The 17,502-nt window shown below is 48.3% G+C and overlaps 1 protein-coding gene and 1 pseudogene across 1 annotated transcript; one reads left to right on the top strand and one right to left on the bottom strand.

Moving 5' to 3' along the window:
• Positions 1-1,244: 1,244 nt before the first annotated feature.
• On the top strand, positions 1,245-10,007 carry LOC121836088 (P2X purinoceptor 7-like). Its single transcript, XM_042290793.1, has 4 exons — positions 1,245-1,428; positions 2,208-2,429; positions 2,788-2,953; positions 9,913-10,007. The coding sequence occupies exons 2-3, from the start codon at positions 2,236-2,238 to the stop codon at positions 2,951-2,953; spliced, it is 360 nt and encodes a 119-aa protein (XP_042146727.1). The 5' UTR covers positions 1,245-1,428; positions 2,208-2,235; the 3' UTR covers positions 9,913-10,007.
• On the bottom strand, positions 7,908-17,330 carry LOC121836087 (annotated as a pseudogene).
• Between the last annotated feature and the right edge of the window lie 172 nt (positions 17,331-17,502).

A 17,502-nucleotide genomic window follows, 5' to 3' on the forward strand; every position in this document is an offset into this window, starting at 1 on the left:
CACGCAATCTGAAGATGACTTTCCTTCATGATGATAACTAAAGCAACTTTGAAATTTTAGCCACCTCTTTGAATCGTATGCACGAAAGAATCTACACTTTTAGTGGGACTTTGCAAAAAATTTTGAATTTATAAACGTTAGTTGTGACCGTTAATTAATCAAGTGATTGAATCAATTATTTTCTCGCCAGGAGTAACTTGAGTCGATTCTTTTTTCTTCGTCAACCTATATAAGATTGTCTGATTGTGAGTGATTTTGCGTACGTGGATTAATTTATATTAATATTTCAGGAATAAACAGTGCAAAAAGAAGAGGGCATTGGATGATTCGCATCGTATTAGTGGGAGCCTCACCGGGGGCTTGTTAGAGCAAGATCGAAACTGACTAAACCAATCGTCTACATTTTAAATATTATGGCGTATCTTAAGGGCACCCGAAGCGATTTTATATATGAGGAGACAGATTACATTAATCATCACAATTTGACCATCAGGTAAAATTGTGATGATTAATGTGATCTTTTTCCTCGTGATAACTTTGACTATCAGATAACACCCTTTTCGAAAGCCCGTCAGACACAACTGGCAGCTGTAAGACACGAGGGCTGAGTCTTGGAAAGGAATGAGGAAAGTATATTTATATTAAAGACAAACGTTAAGTAATATGGCTAAGAGCAAGTTAGTGGTGGCTGGCTTGACTGGCTCAATGCTCGACAGGCCCGAGACAGGCACCAGACTCGAACGCACCTTCCATCCTGGCCGGGCATGAGGGCGGCTTCTTTCTCAACTGTCACCAGGCACGCTAATTTGGGGCGCGTCAAAGGAAATAGAAAGAAGAAAAAAAAGACGGAGGATACCATGCGCTCACATCCCACCGTAGCCTTAAAGGGATACTGAACTGTGAAATCGGGTCGACGTTTTTGGTCTTAATCGCAAGAATGGCACGTCATTTAATTTTTACTGGCGCTGGTAAAGCGAAAATACCACGTAAATTTTAATAAACCGGAAAATAAGCATTTTAAGGTGCCCCTGGTGAGCGTCTCCGGAACCTCGCTTCGTGACGTCAAAGACCTCAGAGACCTCGCGCAGCTGCCTCAGGAGACGCGAAAAATCACAACTTTGTTGGTCTGCTGTCACCTGTGACCTGCCGCGTTTACCTCGAGCTCGGTGGCGTGGTTATGGCGACACGTGCGTGCGCCAAGAGCGGCAGCAGCAGCAGCAGCAGTAGCTGCAGCGGGAGCGGGAGCGACGCAGTACCGTCGGATGAGGAGCGCGAGCACCTGCCAGCGAAGAGGCGTAAGGTGCTGCCTTACGCCTGCGACCCGTCCGCGACGTCGGACAGTAATGAAACTTCAACGGAGCCAGCAGCGGAGTCCTCGCCAGACGCTCTGCCGCGAAGTGACAGGCGGCGGCTACTCAACACACGCTGGTAAGAACACGCGCACATGGCGCAGCGTATGTCTTGCATAGGCCCGGGAGAGCGATTGTTTTGGGGTTGCGCGAAGTTGACTTGCAGCCTCGAAGAACCGATTGTTTTGGGGTTGCGCGAAGTTGACTTGTAGCCTCGAAGAACCGATGATAAATGGGGTTTTATATATTATGTTATCAGGTGTACTAGTGACTGACATGCTCTTGGTATCGCCGAGCGGCGGCGAGTAAGCTCCAACCTGAACTTATCGGCTCCATCGTTTGGGCTACAGAAAGATGCGCCTCCTTTTGCTAGAAACTGTCAGTGCTAAGGCAGGGCTACCCGTGCACCTGTCCCGCGAAGGCGCGTTAGAAATTGAAGATGCATCAGCTGCGTGCGGGCTTGAACCTGCACGTAGTGCCGATACACCGTCGAAGTACTCACGTGCGCGCTGTACGTTTTATTATGCACGTGTTTGCGCAATGCTGGGCCCCAGGTTGGGCACTCAGGCCTTTGTGGCATGGGCAGCACTGCTTTTTTGCGGCCCTCTATGCCTGGGTCAAAGATTCCGGAATATGAATAAAGTATTACTATATTATTATACGCAAAAATGTAGCTGCTGTATAGTGACTGCATCGTGGTTGTGGATACTCCCAAAAGGCATCTGAGGCTTGAGCAGTGTTTGGGTGACACAATTGGATTGAGAAAAGAGGAAAAGTGTGTAGCCACACCAGTGCCCACACAGCATTACAGAAATGTTGACATATGCACTAATTCATGTTTCTACCTTTGGGAAACAGGTGCTGCTGCGAATCCCGGTGTGGCACCATGTCCACACCAGTGGAAAGTGTGTGCTGCAAGGAGCAGTGCAAGGTCAAAGAGAAGGCTGGGAGCCTTCCCTGCATCACGGCACACAGGCTCTTCGAGCTGTACTGCCTGGACAGGGATATCCTGGACTTAGAGTACAGGAAGCTGAGAGTCTGCCGGCCTCTCAGCACAAGAAACATAAAGGAGATAAATGCGTACGTACAGTGAAACTAAATTACTATACTTTTTTACTATCATGTGCACCGCTTTGTAAATAAAGGGAGGATGCAAAGCGAGATTTGCATTAGATGAACCAGAAAAGGCAGTGCCTCAATGTTGGCAATTGAAGTTTCCGACACAGGCAGGTTTTTATTGGTGGCCTGAAAAACATACCCAAAATTTAGAAGCAAACCATTCATTACATGCTTGCTCGCTCGAATATGCATGTTTTAATGAAACTACAGCTTGTGGCGTCTTGCTGCTGGCCATCGAACTAAAAACAATGAATGCCTTCTAGTTCCAAGTGGATACCTGGCAGTGTAACTAAATAACTTTATTATGTTATCATTGCAGTAAGTACAGGTACACGGCATACTGCCAATTTGTTTGGTGGATACACGGAAGGCTCGGAAAGGAGAACCGGGTCACCTTGCCCAGCTGCGTGGTGACCAGGGTCCGCAAAGAGTTCCCCGCCCCGAACCCTGCAGACTACACGGGCTTCAAGCAGTCAAAGTGCTGAGTAAGTTTGCATGCTATCTACCTTCAAACCTCCTAATTATGTATCTTTTCCTACCAAGCACTTGGGAGCAACAGCTTGCACGAGCAGTACATAATTAATGTTAGAATGAAGAGATCAATATTTGACATATAAGAAACTCACTGTTTATTGCAAACTAACCAATTTTTTACTTTACAAACAATGTGTAACAACGATCACAGACTGGAGACGAGGAAATGGGCCAGAGACGTTTTGAAAAGGAGCTCATGGCAAGGAGCTAGTGGCCTGGGAGCGCATGGCCCAGGGCTTGTGCTCGGAACACATGAGATTGACACGTCAGATCGAACTGCTTTGTTGCTTGTGCATAGTGTAAATAAATGTTTGCATCAACGTAACCAACAATGACCACCAGAAGTTCATGCATTTTGTGCGGAAACCCGCTACGTAACGATTCGACGAAGGGAATCTGGTAGACCGAAGCAATACCTATCGAACGACAGAAGCAACGTTCCATCGAGACAAGACTGAAAGATCATGGACATCCTCAAGAAGAAACGGAAGACTCTGCAAACACAAGTAACTAAACTCCTCAGCGAGGCAAAAGAATTATTTCAGCTGACTCCAGCAGTCATCGATGACCTAGAGATTTTGATTGAGTGCATAAGCCTCTCTCGGGATCAACTCGGCCACGTAGATGCCGCGATCGAGCCTTTGATTACCGAAAGAGACGTGAAAATGGAGTTCACGCCAATCATAGATTATACTGACAAGATTGTCACATGCCTCACGAAGCTCAGAAAGAAGGCGAAGGGCGTGGAGAACAGCCAACGAGCAAGTGGTCCCTCGAACGATTGGAGAGCAACAGCCGTAGAAAGTCAAGCTTCCAAAATTAGAATTTATCAAGTTCAACGGCAACCGGAAGAATTGGCAAGCATTCTGGGAGTGAAACCACAATCCACGAGAATCCGGAACTGACTCCATCGAAAAAGTTCAATTACCTGAGATCAGCGCTTACCGGAGATGGATCAGCTGCCATCCGAAACTACAGCCAACCGCTCAATGCTATGCGGACGCGATCGACCTTCAACAGCAGCGGTTCGGCAAGCAAGAGACTCTGGTACACAACCACATGGAAAGTCTGATGGACATCCAGAAGGTACCACTACAGGGCAATGCCCGAACCCTGCGTCGTTTGTACGACAGTCTTCAGGCGCACATCTGGGGACTTGGAGCACTGGGTGTGGGCGAGGAATCCTACTGCGCCATGCTCTACTCGCTCCTACTGCGAGCACTACCGAAGGACATGTCCCTGGATTACAACCAGAAGATGTCGTTGGAGGACACCAAGAACGCCACCGCAGTGACGGGCACCAGTCCCGAGTCTCCAACAGAGAATGTTCATCTAAGAGCTCTACAGACTCTACTCAAATTTATTCGAGTTGAAGTCGAGAGCTGGGAAAGGACGTCAGAGGAACAAGAGGACGACTTTGGCGGTAAGCCTGCAATTCGTTTCCCTAAACAAGAACTGCCGAAGAAACTTTCAAACTACACAAACCTTCGAAACTCTACCGCAGCGGCCTTGTATGGCAAGACTGAAGGCTTAGAGTGTTAGTTCTGCAAATCCGAAGAACACGCCACACCTGACTGCAACGCCAATATTGAGCTCACTGAGAAAAAAAAACAAAGATTACAGGCTGGCAACAGATGCTTTCGTTGCACAAAAGCAAACCACACGGCGAGAATGTGCCGAAGCACGCCGTGTTGCACCAGGTGTCAAGGATGGCATGCGCCTACTATGTGTGACCCGGATTACGTACTGGAACGACTTTTCGCGGTGAATAAAACAGAAAGCGAAGATAAAACACCGGTCAGTCTTCAGATCAATGAAAAGAACTGCAAGCCAGCAGTGTTCTTGCAGACGGTGACCGCATGGGCCGAGAACAAAAACAAAAGAAGACTATCCCGAATTCTTTTTGACAGCAGCAGTCAACGTTCCTTCATTACGGAGGAGCTGTCCCAGAGACTCGGTTGCAAACAACTCGGGATGGAGATCCTCACGTTCGGCGTGTTCAGAGGCGAAAGCACCGAACGTATGTTTCGCAGGGTGCAGCTTACTTTGCGGGACCAACGGTACTACGAAAAATATGAAATCGACATGCTAGAAACACCTACCATCTGCGAACAAAATCTCCCGAGCCCAGATTAATCCATCGTCGCGACATTAAAGGAGCTCGGTTGCTTAGTAGGAGATGCCATGACCGGACTGGAACATCGGGGCATCGATATCCTGCTTGGCCCGGATCACTACTGGGAGTACATCATTGGAAAGATTCACCGACAGAGGAAGCTTGACTGCAGTGCAGCCCGTATTCGGATGGGCGGTTCAGGGACGAAAAGGGTCAAGCTCCCGGGTTATTAGTTGCTCCAGGGTGGTCATGCGGAGAACGGCGATCCAAGAGCCCGAACCCATGCCAAGCCTCAAGCAATTCTGGGAACTTCAGAGGATGGGTGTCATCGACGCATCGGTGGACGATCCTTCGGACAACGATGTCATGCGAGACTCCGAAACTATGATCGCCAAGACCAATGGGAGGTGCGAAGTCGGCCTTCCATAGAGGGCAGACATCAGGTTGGCAAATGACAAGGTTGCTGGAATGCCACAGAAGAACTGCAATGTGTGACATGGCACCACCTGCCGGGAAAGGAGAACCCCGCCGATCTCATGTCACGAGGTCTGACCACCTTGGATTGGTCTCCACTCCACTCTGTTGTTCGGGGACCAGTTGGTTGCCGCTGCCAGCTAAAGAATGGCCCAAGGAGAAGCGCGAGGAGCCACCTCGATATAAGCTCGAGGAGAGGGGACCGAGAGCTGACATATTGGACATTTCAACACCATCTGCAACGTTGCTTGATGTCACCGCATTCAGCTCAGCTTCAAAACTCAACAGAACAAGAGTGTGGATGTTTCGATTCCTTCACAACGTTAGGTCAACGGGAAAACAATCGGGGCCTCTGACTGCAGAGGAAATCCAAGGAGCGCGGACATATTGGCTAAAAGCTAATATCGGCGTTTGCCGCCAAGCTTCGACGTGCGACCAGCAGAACCGAGACCCCATCCACTTCTCTTCGAGACTTCAGTAGTTTCATCAACCAAGAGGTAGTGCTTCGCATAAGAGGGCGACTCCGATCGAACAACATGACATACGATGAACGAAACCCTATCGTACTACTGAAAGAGCATCGATATTCCACGGTACTTGTGATCGACGCTCACAGGATGGTGTTACATGCAGGAGTAAGACACACTCCAGTCCAGCTCCGCGAGAGGTATTGGATCCTTCGGGGTACGAGAGCTGGTGAAGAAGATGCTGCGCTGTGTGTAACGTGCCAGCGATTTAGTGCTATTCCGGCGAGTGCTCCAGCGGGACCTCTGCTGCGTACGAGAACGATGCAGGCTGAACTTTCGAGGTAGTTGGTGTAGATTTTGCAGGACTGCTGTACATACAGGCAAAGGACGTCGTACATCACGCTGTTCACTTGTCCAGTGGCGCGGGTGGTCCACTTGGAGCTCGTACCAGACGTTTCAACGAGAAGTTTTCTTGTAGCTGCCCGTAAGTTTGTGTCATGGAGGGGACTTTGCCGCATCATCTACTCAAACAATGCGCTAACCTTCAAGCGAGCCTCCAGAGACCTGGCAGAACTTCGGAAGATCCTACGACACTCAGAAGTGGTGAATCACTTCGCCAATGCAACCATCGAGGGGAGTTTTATTGTTGAGCGTGCTCCTTGGTGGGGAGGATTCTACGAGCGACTGGTTTGATACGTGAAGGTGGGACTAAGAAAAGTGATCAGAAGAAAAACTATGAACGCAGCAGAAGAGTTGTCCACAGTCCTATGCGAAATTGAGGCGATGCTAAATTCTTGTCCCCCAACATTCGTTTACAATGAGCTTGACGAAGGCCAGCCGCTCACACCGACTAGCTTTTTCAGGGGAGGACGACTGACAGCACTTCCAGTGGCTGAAAGAGAAGACTTTGCGTCGTCTCCAGAGATGCTCCGAGAAATATGGAAACAAAGGAAAGCATTCTTTAACAGGCTCTGGGTAACGGGAGGTCAGACTACCCGAGAGAACTTCGATCTGCCCTTGAAACAAAAGGCCAGCAATCGCCACGTCTGGAGGTGGGCGGGCTCGTCCTTCTGAAGGAACAGCTCCCACGTTTACTCCGGAAGATAGGAAGAGTTGAAAAGGTTTTCTGTGGGCGAGACGGCAGGATTTTTGCATGTATAGTGCGCCCGGCCAGGGGCAGTCTTCTGAAAAGACCAACTTCTCTATCCGCTAGAGATAACAAATTTAAAATGGGGTAACACCCATTCGGTGGGGAGTCTGTACCAACAATCGGAGACCTAAGACGAGAAAATGGGCCACAGACGTTTTGAAATGGCGGCCGGGGGCTCGTGCTCGGAACAGATGCGATTGACACGTCAGATCGAACTGCTTTGCTGCTTGTGCATAGTGTAAATAAATGTTTCAAGTTCCTGCACAATGTACTGTCAGGGAAAAATGATATGCAAACAGAGGAGCGCGTGGCTTGCGGTACAGGTTGCGCTGCCTGGAAGTGAGCCTAGGGGCGAAGGTGCGTGGCCTACTCCGATATGTTTATGCTCTCCGCTTGGCGCCCCCTAAGCTTCATCAGTGCGTCTCTTAGTGCACTGAAAGCTACCACCTCTATCTTTGCTCGCTCCGAGAGAGTGCGCGCTTTAGCTGCTACAAGCAGCAAGCTTCCTTGTGCCGCATGCGCCGAGTGAGCAAAGATAGTGGTGATAGCTTTCAGTGCACTAAGAGGCGCACTGCTGAAGCTTGGGGAGTGCCGAGCAAAGGGCGTAAACTCATCGGGTAGGCCATGCACCCTCGCCCCTAGGCTCGCTTCCAGGCGGCGCAGCTTGTACCGCAAGCCACGCGTTCTTCTGTTCGCATTTGATTTTTCCCCGACAGTACATGTTCCTTCAGCTTCAGCTTAGCAGTTGAACCGGGAACGGTGGTTAGAGATGAGCAGGTCCTTGTTGGGGCGTTCATATCCACTGGACAGAGTTGGGGGAGCCTCGACACAGTTGGCCTTTCGTGCAGCTCGGTACGACGGGTAGTGGCAATTGAGGGCGAGGGTTTCCTTCATGAGCTCTTGTACATAGGCTGAAATTAAGACTAGATGTTAGAAGCTGGTAGTTGTACTCGTTTTGACATCTTACCGTATGTGCAGGGCCCTTTCATGGGAGATGCAATTGGCCTCTTTGTTTGTTTAGGCCGCTTGACCAGGAACCTTTTTTTGCCTTCCTTAGTAGTCGCCTGTGGCCTGTCGCTGTTTTCGTTGAAATGCAGCGCTGCCACAAAGACTCTGAAAAGTTAAGACTTTAGCGGGCACATGCAAACAATTGGTTAGCTTGCATACCTTGCCTGCATGCTCTCGTAACCGAAGTGTGTCGACTTCGGTGCGAACTGGTTCACAGTGCTGTGAAAGCACTCAGTTGCGTAGGTTTGCGCTGAGGTTGAGAGCTGCGGGATGTCCTTCAGCAGTGGCTTTGACAGCACGATGCTCTTTAGCTTGTCGTGTGCCTGAAGTCCTGGATAAAGTAGGACACTTGTATTACAGACTGTGTGGTTTCAAATCTGCTATTACAACAATAACACTAAGGCTCATAAGAAAAAGTAGTAGTTTTGTGTAATTAAATTAAAAATATATGATATCCAGAGGTTAATAAAAGGGTTAGAGCTGATGAGAACAGATTAAATTGGGTAAGTTTAATAGGCTGCTACCAGTCCTGCTTACTGCCCGTGTTTATGATGCCTAGATTTTTTTATCGAATAGACCAAGCGATGCCGATTTTAATTTTGCAAAGGCATGATGCACCAAATCTTCATGCTTGGTTGACTCGTGTGCCCGAACATGTAAGCACAGGTCCCAGCGGTCCGTATAAACACCGCGCGGTAACGATGCACGCGGAAGAAAGCTGAAGCTACCACCTATCGGCTCACTCCCCTCTACCAGCAGTCATAGGTTCTTCCCTGGCTGCCACACGGACTAACCAGTATAGAGAGCCAGTAAACTTGCCACATTCATAATCAGACACCTTGAAACTAAGAACCAGTACAACAACTTGGTTGAAATTGTTAAAGAATTCAACCTGAGGCCAATTCAAAAGTTTTATGTGTGAGCAAATTGCGGTTCCACTAGAAAAGGCACACCAGGGCCCGTTTGCTTGAAGCGCTAACTATGGCTACAAGTTGACTGCAGTACCTAGGCGAGGGATTTTGAAATCACGCGACTGGCTCGGTAGAGATGCGGGGAAACATGGCAGTGCCCCGGTGAGTTAGCGCTGCTCGCTTTGGAACTAATATGTCGTTGTAGCTGCAGTATCGGGTGCGTTAATCAGCAACGAATGGTGCAGGAGCCTTCACTTTGCCTTACCTCACTTAAATCGCAAAGCATGAGCAATGACCTTGCCACATTTTTTAGTCTTTCCATTCTGGCCATTTCTAAGCCTAAATGAATGCGATAATTGTCAGCATGGCAACGTCTTTGGAAAACGGATTGCCTTGACTGAATCGGCCGGGTATTCATACCACACAAAAGCAGACAGCGTCGCAGCAGACCTTTTTCTAAATACCCAAGCATTGAGGAGAACGCTGAAAGTGTAATTCTATGGTCCACGAGCGCTGGTCTTCCTCTTATAAACGATTCAAAGTAAATAATCATAAGGCTTTGACAAGCATGCGTGCAAGGCAAAATTTGTTTTGTGGGCAGACCAGCATGTCTGCCCACATCTCATTGCGCAATGTGTGGCACTGCTATCGGCCGGACCTGTTTGTTTGCAAACATGAGTTGGTGTATACTTCACAGCATCACTTGGTATGAAACACTAACATGTCAACACTGTTAATATGCTGTGGTCTACTTGCCCTCAGGAAGCCACTTTTTCTTCCCCAGGTCTCCGTGCTGGCACCTTGGATACAGGGGGTCGGCATGTTCGTGCAAGTCAGCCACGTGTCCCACCAGGGAAGTCCACTTAGGAAGGATCTCCTCTGGCGCTCCATCGCTGGATTCCGCACACCAATAGAGGTGCTTGACAGTTGCCTGCACCCAGTCTTGGAGTCCCACAAGGGATTTGAGTTTCCCAGCTGAGACCATGCGTTTCTTGATGCCTGAAAAATGAAGCATTGTATTCATTCTGCTAAGCACCAAGCTTACATTGCCAGAAACAACAGCTTGACAAAATAAAGAGTTCATAATTATGAACACCAAAAACAAGAAAAACCCAATCCTGCCCCATTTTCTCAAGTATAAAAAAAAACATGGCGATACCTCACTCTAGGACACTTTACTTTTTAGACGCTTTCGTCGAGTGTAAAGTTTGTGCCTGCTGTCTTCGATGCTGCGCAAATAGTTACGGGACGGAAGAAACATCAAAACCCAAGCAGTTTGGGCTCGAAGTCGGCATGCGCATGGCCTGGTGAGCGAGATCGTTCCCAACCGCTCTGGGGACGCCACCTCGCCCAACCTTGCCAACCGCGACCGGACCCTGAGGCCGAAAGGCTCTGGCACAGCCAGGAACGGCACCGAGGTTGGAGCTCCTCTTTCTGCCTAGCATGCAGTGCTCAGAGCTATCGGCGTCTGTCCTTGCACTGAAGGCTCTAGGGACTCCTTCGGACACGAAGGTCCTATTTCGCGAGGCCTGGACAAGGGCCGCTTTACCGAGCAGATTTGCTATATGTCGCTCACATAGTTTGACAATAAAAGCTTGCGGTTCTTCTCTGAAGAAAATATTGCGGGCGACCACACGGACTGCTCTCCGCCGCCGCCGAGGGTGGCTGCCGCCATGTTCTCAGCTGTTCGCTTGCTCCCAGAGCGGGTGCCTTCCCATAATCCTCCCCGATCCAAATTGCGATGCAACCTCCATTTACATGTTTTGAATAAATGTGCATTCGCCATCTCAATCCACCTCTGTCTAGCGACTTGAATGCGATGCGCTCTCCTACTGTATTGTTTGTTTACATCACCGCATTGAATGCGACAACTGGATTCGATGCGACTAAGCCGCATTCATGTAAACACGGCTTATGTTTCAGCTTATATTGTACTGCAGCGAAAACTAGAAGCGCAAGCTCATGGCCTTGGCAGCTGCTCCTGCTGCACGAGAGCTTGTGCCGCCGAGCAGTTGCCATACAGCAAGGAGCTCCCGCTTGTAGCCTTTCCTGCAGTACAACATATGCAGAAACAAAGTATAGTGACAGGCAAGGGTAGGAGTGTTCTGCAATTAAATGTTTTTTTTGTTTTTGCATAACCTGGAACCCCGATTACTTATGGCTCACCTTTTGCAACGTGCCAGCAGTCGAACATGTGCCGAATCTGGGGTTACCACTTGGCAAGGAATGACTTGATCATGGAGTGGCGATCAGTGATGATTCCTCCCACAGTCAATCCATTGGCTTCACAAATCAGTAGAGTCCTTTTCAGGCCCTCGAGCTCCATTGCCCAGCTGCCCTTCGTTTCGTTGGACTGAAGTGACAAATAAAACATTGCATTATTACACCGAACATGAAGTATCCAGAACGAAGTCAACTAGAGCTGTTGAATGAGACAACCCATGTCTGAAACAAGTTGTTTTCGCCATTCATTTTCAATTAATTACAGAAAGGTTTCATTCCAGAAGAACAGAAGCATCAGAACATTTATAGCAGGGGAAATTTACCTGCACTGTTTCCACATGGAGAACCTTCTTCGTTGACACGTCGACGACGGTGTATGTTCCATATTTTGCTGAGTGCCCGGGGGAGTCTGACCGCCCATCACCAGCGAGGACCAGTTCTCGTCCACTTGCTTGCTCGAAGAGCTCGTTTTGTTTCCTGTTCCACACCTGGAAGTTTATTTGCAAAGACTTTTGTAAACAAACATAAATCCTGAACATGCTTTTCATTTCACCTATAAGTATACTGCAAGCTTCTTTTCTTTATGTGAACGTCCATGGAAGTTCAGCATTTAAGTTTGAATCCCAGTAAATGCGATCAAAGCATTGACAAATTGTAATTCGTCTTTCTTTCTTTTCAAAATGAGGGGATGAAATGCTCCGAGTCGTGAGTATAAATATTGAAGGCACATATGCACTACTAGGTAGATTGGCAAAACACTTTTTTACTTTCTATTATCTATGCAAGGGCTAGTTGATGAATAGCTTTTGACATTTTCCGTATTGAAACTCAAGAAGCATAGTTTTGCACTTATTTAGGTCGCATACACCCCTGCCTGTTCAGGTCTTGTTCCCCTCGTAGCAATCAACAAGGACAGTTTGGCTGCCGAGGAGCCGCCTTCTCAAGAGCGGGCTCGTTTTTTTAACCTTGAAGAAATGCCACCCCGTATAAAAAATAGAGTACTCGCCGATTAATCTTTACGATCGGCCTGGGAAACATTTATTTTTGATTCTTTTACTTATTCCCCAAATCAAAATCTGCCCTTTACACTGTACACTTATCCAGTAGGTGCAATCAGTCACGAAGCAGGAGAATAAGAATTAATTAAAAACGTTGCCTCCACGTTTAGAAACACATAGGGCGACAATTCACCCACATGGAATGCGGCGAGTCTTCGAGCTTGAAGTATGTGCCATGAACCCTGTATATACTTGCTTTGCCCACACAGTTGGTACCTTTCAACCCCAGGAGTGTGGTAAAAATAGGTGCAGAGGAACAGAGGACATCTCAGCTCTCCCTATTTACAATATTTTCCAGCACATAAGTTGTTTCTTTCCTCAAATTCCTGTCACTGCATCTTACACAGAGGTGCGACTTACACCGCTTTTTTTGCAAGTATAAGCCATAGCTGTGCAAGGCCGTATCAAAGTTACAACAAAGGAGAATCGGCAGAGCCTGTAGTTTGTATGGCATCGCACAGACCTAGATCCATTAGATGCAGCCTCGGGTGCTGCAGTGTATTGAATCGTACAGACCTAGATCCATTAGATGTGGCCTTCGGGTCGGCGGATCAGCTTTTCCTTACAATTGGAACCTTGGCAATATGCCGGCTTCCAGCAGAGCTTACAGCCGGCCATATCAGAACAAATTTCCCACGGTAGTTCGCAAGAACATTGAAGCTGGCTCTTACTTGTGCTTATATTACAATATACATATGACAGCTTATCAATGCAGTTTTGCCTTGCGGCCCGTATAAAGATGTGCCACCTATAGACGTTTGCAAGTACGGCCTCGGGGCGCCGCCACCTTGCCCAGTTGGAGTGCACTTGGGCGCATTAAATTCGATTACGATGCCTCACTAAGGTGTCGTAATCAGACTATGGCCGCGCCCAAGCACAACCCAACTCGGCAAGATGGAGGCACCCTGAAGACGCACTTGCAAACATGTATATATCAAGCTTTCTGTAAAAACAGCCGTTTATAGGAGTGTGTGACTTGTAGACAGAAACATATGGTGCTTCCTACGCATGTACTACACCATTCAGGATCCCATAGGAGTGCTGAGCCTGAAATATTGGCACCTAAAATAAACCTCTCACAGGAAAGGAAAGGCTTGAAAACGTGCCATACCTGTCTGATCGCTGGTAGAAGGAAGGCACCCTGAATCTTAAAGTATGTCTCGTACGATAAACAGGGCACGCCCATCTGGTGGAGGAGCCTCAGCACTTTTTTGACAATGCTCCCAGAGAAGAGCGTTGCTGCAGCTAGGAGCACATCGCCCAGGGCCCTCCTATTCACTGATGGTTGGCTGGTCCAGGTGTGTTGGTGGCCATTGTTGCACATTCTGTGCACCCGGAGACATGTCCCTCTGATCTTCTTCTCTGTGATGCGGCACAGTGCAGTGCACTCGGGACAATTACCTAGTAGCTCGTCCAAACAAGACTCGAAAACAATAAACTTTCGTTCCGAGACGTAGTCGATGCTTTTGCTGCTCTCATGCTGACTGAGTGCGCTGTCAGATGCAGTGTTCTGCTGTGCATCCCTGGAATAAAAAAAAGAAAACAAAAAAGCAACCTCTTACACACCCTCTCATACTCGTCACTAAAGATGACATATATCCGACTGATACCAACCTCAGAAAGCCGGTGTCGGACATCATCATGAGGAAGCTAGCGTCAGAGGGGAGGTATAGGCTGTCTGCTTCCACGTGTGGCTCTGGCAGCTCCGTGGGACACTCTTCAACAGACTCTTCCTGGCCTGCACTGGGCAGCTCATTGTTTATTGTTGGCAGCTGTGGTGGGTCCGGTGGTGGAGCTGGTTGTCTGCGCACTGGCGGCTGCGGCGACAGAGTCAGCCCTTCAGGCAACATCCAATCTAATGGAGCCTGGGGGACATGATTTGGTGAGGAGCATCGTGGTGTCACGAGGACAGGATTCGTTTGGGACTTTCGTGATGAAGTCTTCAAGGTGACTTGTATGCCTGTGCCATCATAACGTGTTACAACGATCTGAACAATGCTGCCTTCTGTGAAATTTCTTCTTGCAGATACATACCTCGATTTCTGTAGATGCCCGAGGTCTGCGTAGCAGCGTTCCGAAGGTCAGGTTGAGCCTGTTTGGCATTACTGATGGAGGGGGCTGTTCACAGCAGAGGAAATAAAGTGTCTATCAAAACAAAATCATCCTTGGCTCATGTAATCAGCAATAGGCTAGATTACCCTAATTTGGCAGAATTCAGTACTAAAATATGTCAGCCGAGTAGTTTCAATTGGCGCACATACCTGAACTCGAACAAGGTTCTTCGATGCCAGCATTTGCATCATGCATCGGTTCATGTCCAGAGTCAGGACCTTGCTCAGTGTCGTCACCAGAAGGGGTTGACGATGTGCTGACTTCTTCAGCGATGAGTGTGGCCTTTGCTTGTGCCGGTGCCTCCAGCAATTCAGCAATTATCTATAAATGATAGGCATAAAAACTTACAACATGCAAACAAACACACTGTCAATATGCTGCTAACACCCAGGTTCTGCTCAAATGAGGGTGACTGGCCCAAGCCCTTATCTTCGTTAGGCTCATGTCACTCTGTGTACCCTCCTCATCTTGACTTTGCTTGAACTGGTAAGCAAATCACACCGTCAAGTGCACAGTCATGAACACTAAGATGAAACGGTCGAATGACGACCGAGGTTAATTAGTGGCCTTGCCTCGAGTCGAGAAATTGAACAACACTTGTAATAACCTCTTGATTGGGGTGCAATTGTCATAAATGGCCAGCTGGTGTTCTTAGTGAACTTTATAAATAAACACCACATTCCGCGAGATTAAGACAGAGTAACTCAGCAAAAGATTTCGCAGTGTTTATTTTTGTTCTAAATTGGCACGCGTTTAGCAGCATCTATTTTTGGCACTAGAATTGATTTTTGCTGCAATTTAATTCCATACACCACCAGGTTTTTAGGCATTCTCGGCACTTGTCGACGTGAAGCATTACTGCGAGCATGTATTCAATGTATGGGAAGAACATAGACGAAACAAGATATTATAAACCGGCACACTGTTTACAAAAAAGCCTGCATTTGCCCACACCAGGTGTGGGGACTGTGCGAACGCAGAAACCGAATTCACGTGAAGTGAAGCCTCTGCGCCTGCGCAGTGCCGTCAAGAGTGCCACCACAGCTGCGTGACGTCAGGGCCGCGTGTTGGTCTATAACTAAGATATCGTCATAGTAATCAGAAATATAAACAAGGGGTGGAAATATGTACCATAACAAGGTTCTCATTGAAAAAAACTGCAGCGCTTTTTTTCATTTATTTTCCGCAGTTGAGAGAAACTGCCTTCCAGGTTAACACTGAACAGATGAAGCGACAGCAGCTTGACCACCTCATCAGGGAGAGCAGACCAGAGAGGAAAATGAGTTTTCCAAAACAGAATGATGTATACAGGCACACTTTTCTAAATGGCGTGGCACTCATACTGTGAGTACCCTATTCCGAAATTCAACAGCATCTCCTTATGCGCCACAATGAAGAATAGCACATGCTCAAGATGCCGCGGAGTTTGCACATCCTGCTCAAGCTCGGAATATACCCGCTGCAAACCAAAAGGAAGTACGTAGATCATCAATTAACCATTCTCCCAGGAATGGTTCAGCTCGGTCCTATGTGCCATTTGCAGGTAGCCCAAATCAAAATTCGATATTTATTGGTTTATGCCAAATTTCTCAAATTAAAATTAGCTGGCATTTATCAGTAGTAATAAAGATAAATACCAGCCTTCACAACTGAGCCAAAGGTGCCGGCGCAAGCTCGTAGCTTCAAAGCAAGTTTCTAGCAAATGAGCCCGAAAACCGAGTGCCGTCGCCGCAGCTACTATACTCCGTTTCACCTTATGTTGTACCGCAACGAAGGCAAGAATCGCGAGCTCACAGCGTAGGCAGCTGCCTACGCTGTGAGCTCGCAGGAAAGGCTACAAGCTCGAGCTTGTAGCCTTTCCTGCGGTACATCATAAGGTGAAACAGAGTATAGCTGCAGTCTCGCCATGTACACGATACCGACAGTGGAGCACCTGCGATTGGCGGCAACCTTTCGTCCGGCTAAGGGCACGATAGCGAACACGGATATAGTACACACTTACCCTGCGCGACGCTGCTAGCGAAAACGCGATCTCGGCGTTTCTCCGCGCTCGTCCTCAAAGGCGAGTTAGCAGGCTTGCGCTAACAGCGTCGCGCAATGTACTACGCTAATCTCACGACCACTCGTATTCGTGCTTTCCTCTCAGAAACAAGCAGAAAAATATTTTAGTAACTGCGCTCACCTCTTTCCGTCGCCGTTTTTCCACGGCGCCGCTGTGCCGCTCTCGCTTGCGTTTTCGCGTGAAGAGCGATGGCACCACGTCAGGCTTCAAATAGGCCTGTTTTACAGGCAAGCCCAGACTTTGCAGTAACTTCGGGCTCGTCTTGTAGTCCTCGTCTTCGAAGTGCTCCGTGCAAAGACAATCGCCTTTGGCGGGCTTCCATGTTGGCTGGGAAGGACGGGCCGCGCGAATCCACAGCTTCCGCAACGTGGGCTCACTCGGAAACTTGTGCGCAGGCCTGCCGCTGTAACATACGCTGTTCGAGCAGTCTTGTGCAGCGCAGTACCGCGGCATAATTATTGAAGAAACTGGCTCAGAATGAGGAACACTCGGCGCGGTTCTCCATTAGGACTGCAGCGGGACAACCGAGTCTGCCAAGGAGCGAGAGGTCTGTGACGTCAGTTCCGCTAGGGCTCCTCCGCGGTGGCGTCAATCGCACCGGCGGCTTCCGGCCGACGGATTGCTCGAACGCGGCTCTTCAATCAAAGAAATATAATAATCCGATCACCATCCCTTGGTATGGTCTTGATTTTTAGGTATAGTAACGTCCCGGGCAGCTCGTCCGGGGCTTATTTTGAAAAGTTCAGATATCGGTTCAGTATCCCTTTAAAAGACCAAGTCTCTTGGTTTAGAGCAAAAGAAACAAAAAACCTGCTTACAACAAAACAAAACAAAAAAGGCAGATGGCAATGGCTATCAGCTAATATTAAAAAAAAAATACCCAGAAGTTTTCCCCTAGAAGCACAAGGCTATAGCTAAC

Source organism: Ixodes scapularis, unplaced genomic scaffold (assembly GCF_016920785.2).
Source record: "Ixodes scapularis isolate PalLabHiFi unplaced genomic scaffold, ASM1692078v2 PGA_scaffold1__304_contigs__length_218370807, whole genome shotgun sequence".
Taxonomy (NCBI): domain Eukaryota; kingdom Metazoa; phylum Arthropoda; class Arachnida; order Ixodida; family Ixodidae; genus Ixodes; species Ixodes scapularis.

What these genes read in the sequence shown, in the direction of transcription:
- LOC121836088 (XM_042290793.1), top strand. Translation starts at nt 2,236, where the DNA reads ATGTCCACACCAGTGGAAAGTGTGTGCTGCAAGGAGCAGTGCAAGGTC. An exon ending in AACATAAAGGAGATAAATGC is followed by an intron (nt 2,430 to 2,787) that starts GTACGTACAGTG and finishes TTATCATTGCAG; the next exon opens with TAAGTACAGGTACACGGCAT.